The following is a 3,467-nucleotide window of genomic DNA, read 5'->3' as shown; positions in this document are numbered from 1 at the left end:
GCTGCCAATTGGTCCAGTGGTGAGAATCTTTGTCTTCTTGACATTGAGCCTCAGTCCATACTGAAGGCTGCAGTCATAGGAAAGTTTAAATTTGGTCTTTATTAAGATAAGAATGTCGATCGACGCTTTTAAAAGATCTCATTTCTTTATTACAGTAAGAAAAATAGACTGTTCTAGAAGAAGTATTAGAACGGAGTTTTAACTGAAGCTTTACAAACCCTTTAAATTGCAGATCTACCTCAATGCTCTTTTTATCTGTATCCCAACTTGCCTCCAAATTGTCGGAAAATAACTGCAAACAAAAATGTATGTTACTTGAAGTTAACTTGTGAAACAGAAACATTAGCTGAAACCTACTATGTCAATGAGGGGAGGGTGCACTGTAGTCAGGGGGAAGATACTGAAATATCCACATACACTTTCTCTTTCTCCTAACACTGTCTTCCTCTCCAGCAACAAGCAGTTATTTATAACTATACTTGCTACATAACTTGAAAAATGAAAACTTTGGACATTTTCAATAAATTTGAAAATATTTTAGCAGTTTTATTTGATTGTAATAATAATAACAACAATAATAATACATTCTTAAATCTGGTACTTTCTGTGTACCACCAAGTATCTCTTGTTAATGTGCTCAACTGCCAATGAAAAGTTGTAAGTTCAAGTGTAGTTTGCTGTTATGCGCACTTGAGTCAATTCTGACTCATAGAGACCCTATGAACAACAGACAGGAGCCTGATCTTACCCTGTGTCATCATCCTCACAATCTCTGACATGCTGAAGCATAGTGTTAACATCACAGTGTCAATACATCTTGTTGAAGTTCTTCCTCTCATTCCCTGATCCGCCACTTTCCCCAGCATGATGACCTCTTTTTCCAAGGATCTCCTAACAAGATGCTTAAAGCATGTGAGATGAAGTTTCACATCTGTGCCCCAAAGGAGCACCCTGGTTCCACTTCTTCCAAGATAGACATGTTTGTTAATTTGACAAACCATGGGATGTTCAGGACTGATAACCAATGCCATACAATTCAAATACATCAATAATACATTCTGTAACCCTTATTCATTGTCCAACTTTCAGATGCATATGAAATAATTGAAAAAGACCAGGGTTTCGATTTGGCTAGTTAGGTGAATGTGAAGAAAGAACTGGTGATTTACTTCTGAAAAAGGACTCATTTAAAAGCTTTTGAGGCTCTACTCTAACACGGTAGAATAGGCTCGATTGCAAATCGAGGGGACCTTGTTCTTAAGTATGTACAAGTATTAACTCATTTAACCCACACAACTACGAAGTAGGTTAATAATAAACTTCAATTAACAAATGAGACTGATGAGACTGAGAAGTTAAATACCATGCCCAAAGCAGTACAACTAACGACTAGATTTGAGCTAGACCATCTAGACGAAATGCATTCTGCCTTTGAAAATGAACCTGGGCATCAGATAGCTTTCAAAAGCTCTTCCAGAGGTGCTCTCAACAAGTAGGGCTGACAAGCAATTCACCCAGAGAAGAGGTTCTCAGATGTCAGAGAACAGCAAGATCACATGAAGAAGGTTTGGTTAAAACACAGATTTCTGGGCTCCACTCCAATTTCTGAATGAAGGGGTTCTCCAATGATGCTGGGGCTGCCAGTCTAAGGATATACTTGGGAGACTACTTGGGACATGACTTCCTCAAAACTCAAATTAACTGTGAATGAGTCCATTTCAACTCATAGGAACACTCCTGTGGGTTTCTGATTTGCAACTAAAAAAAAGAGAATGAACTGGCCATTTTTCTCCCAAGCAGTAGCTGGTGAATTCTTAGCCCAGCTACAAACTCACTTTGTATGTCATTATACATTATCTTCTTGCATTTGAAAAGAAAAACATCTAATGGAAGGGGCAGCAAGTCCTTCTATGTAGAACTTTACTATCATTTTCTAAATTTCTACTAGCAGCCCTGAGGGAAGATCTGGAACATCCCCCTTCCACCTGATTTATAGACTCTGCAAATCCACTTGAGAATCAACTATGAGTTGGTTCCAATTTGACTGAGGTAAGTTGAACTGAATTTGCTATTATTCCCATACTGTTGACTGAGTCAACTGTATGATGATTTCTCAATCTGTAAAAAATTCTAGCAATCTTGTTTTATTTTTGTAGTTTCAATTTTGTTTTTCTGTGTAGAGGGGAAAACCAAACGTACCGCCTTTGAGTCCATTTTGACTCATGGCATTTATTAGGCTTGTGAGACTGTAAGTTTTTATGAGAGGAGATTTTTCATTTTTCTCCCTTAAAGCAGCTGATGGTTTAACAGACCAAATGGTGACACACTACATCATTGTTCTAAAAATATAATAATAAAAAGTGTAAACATACTCAGCACAATGCTTGGCACAAAAATGGTACTTATTAATCTCATTCTTTTTCAGCAAAAGTACAGTTTTAGCTGTTATTTTACTACTCTCTTCATCTCATATATTCTATCCGAAACATGAGCACTTACCATAGCTTCAGGTTTTGAAGGCCTAGATGTTTTAATGTCTGGGATGCTTTCATCAAAAAGTGCTAGGATCCACTGCTTGGATTTTGACCAATTTCTAAATAAGGAAAGATATGTGTAGAAATTAATTTGAAAAATATATGTAGAAATTCATCTGAAAGCACACTGAAAGTAACATGTCACAGCATATACATACAATTGAGGAATGCTTATGGCATTAGGGTTACTTCTTCAAATTTATTCTTTGTTTTCAGCCAGAACTGCATTAGAGGCCTATCTTCATACTTATTTTTGTTATTGTCATTGTAAGTGCTGTCACATTGACTCTGATTCATAGCAACCGTCTGTACAACAAATTGATACCTGGTCTTATCCTGACCCATAATCATAGTCTCCACCGAGCCATTGTTGCAATCATTATGCCAATGCATCTTGTGGAGCGCCTTCCTCTTCTTTTCTGCCTAGAGGGGCACCCTGGTTACACATTTTTGAAGAAAAGCTTTGTTTTGTTCTTTTCACAGTGCATAGTATATTCTACACTTTTTGTTAACCCGTCAATTCAAAGGTATTAATTTTTATGTTCTCCTTATTCACTGTCAAGCTTTCACATGTATACTGTGAAAATATCATAGCTTGAGTTAGGGTGCACCTTAGTCTTTGAATTGATGTCTTTGCTCTTTATCACTTTAAAGAGGTCCTTGCAAAAGCTGAAATCAATGAGATAGAAAACAGAAAAACAATTGAAACCATCAGTCAGAGCAGGAGCTGGTTCTTCAAAAGTGTTAATAAAATAGACAAACCACTAGCAAACTTAAGAAACAGAAGACACAACTCATATAAAAAATGAAAGCAATGACATCACAACAGAACTAGCTGAAATAATAATGGAATATTATGAAAAGCTATACCATAATGAATTTGAAAATCTAGAGGAAATAGACAACTTCCTAGAAATGCACACCCTGTTGAAA

At 36.6% G+C, this 3,467-nt stretch overlaps 1 protein-coding gene across 1 annotated transcript in view; it reads right to left on the bottom strand.

The window, feature by feature from the left end:
- LOC102861111 (24-hydroxycholesterol 7-alpha-hydroxylase-like) overlaps positions 1-3,467 on the bottom strand; it is a 182,423-nt gene that overhangs the window by 123,216 nt on the left and 55,740 nt on the right. Inside the window, exon 5 of the mRNA XM_006881929.1 lies at positions 2,500-2,593. Coding sequence (XP_006881991.1) covers positions 2,500-2,593 — 94 coding nt within the window. The remainder of the gene's footprint in view (positions 1-2,499; positions 2,594-3,467) is intronic.

The sequence above is a fragment of the Elephantulus edwardii genome, unplaced genomic scaffold (assembly GCF_000299155.1).
Source record: "Elephantulus edwardii isolate Elephantulus edwardi_28Jun2011 unplaced genomic scaffold, EleEdw1.0 scaffold00017, whole genome shotgun sequence".
NCBI classification, from domain to species: domain Eukaryota; kingdom Metazoa; phylum Chordata; class Mammalia; order Macroscelidea; family Macroscelididae; genus Elephantulus; species Elephantulus edwardii.
The sequence above is the reverse complement of the archived record's forward strand: the minus strand, read 5'-3'. Positions and strand labels throughout refer to the sequence as shown.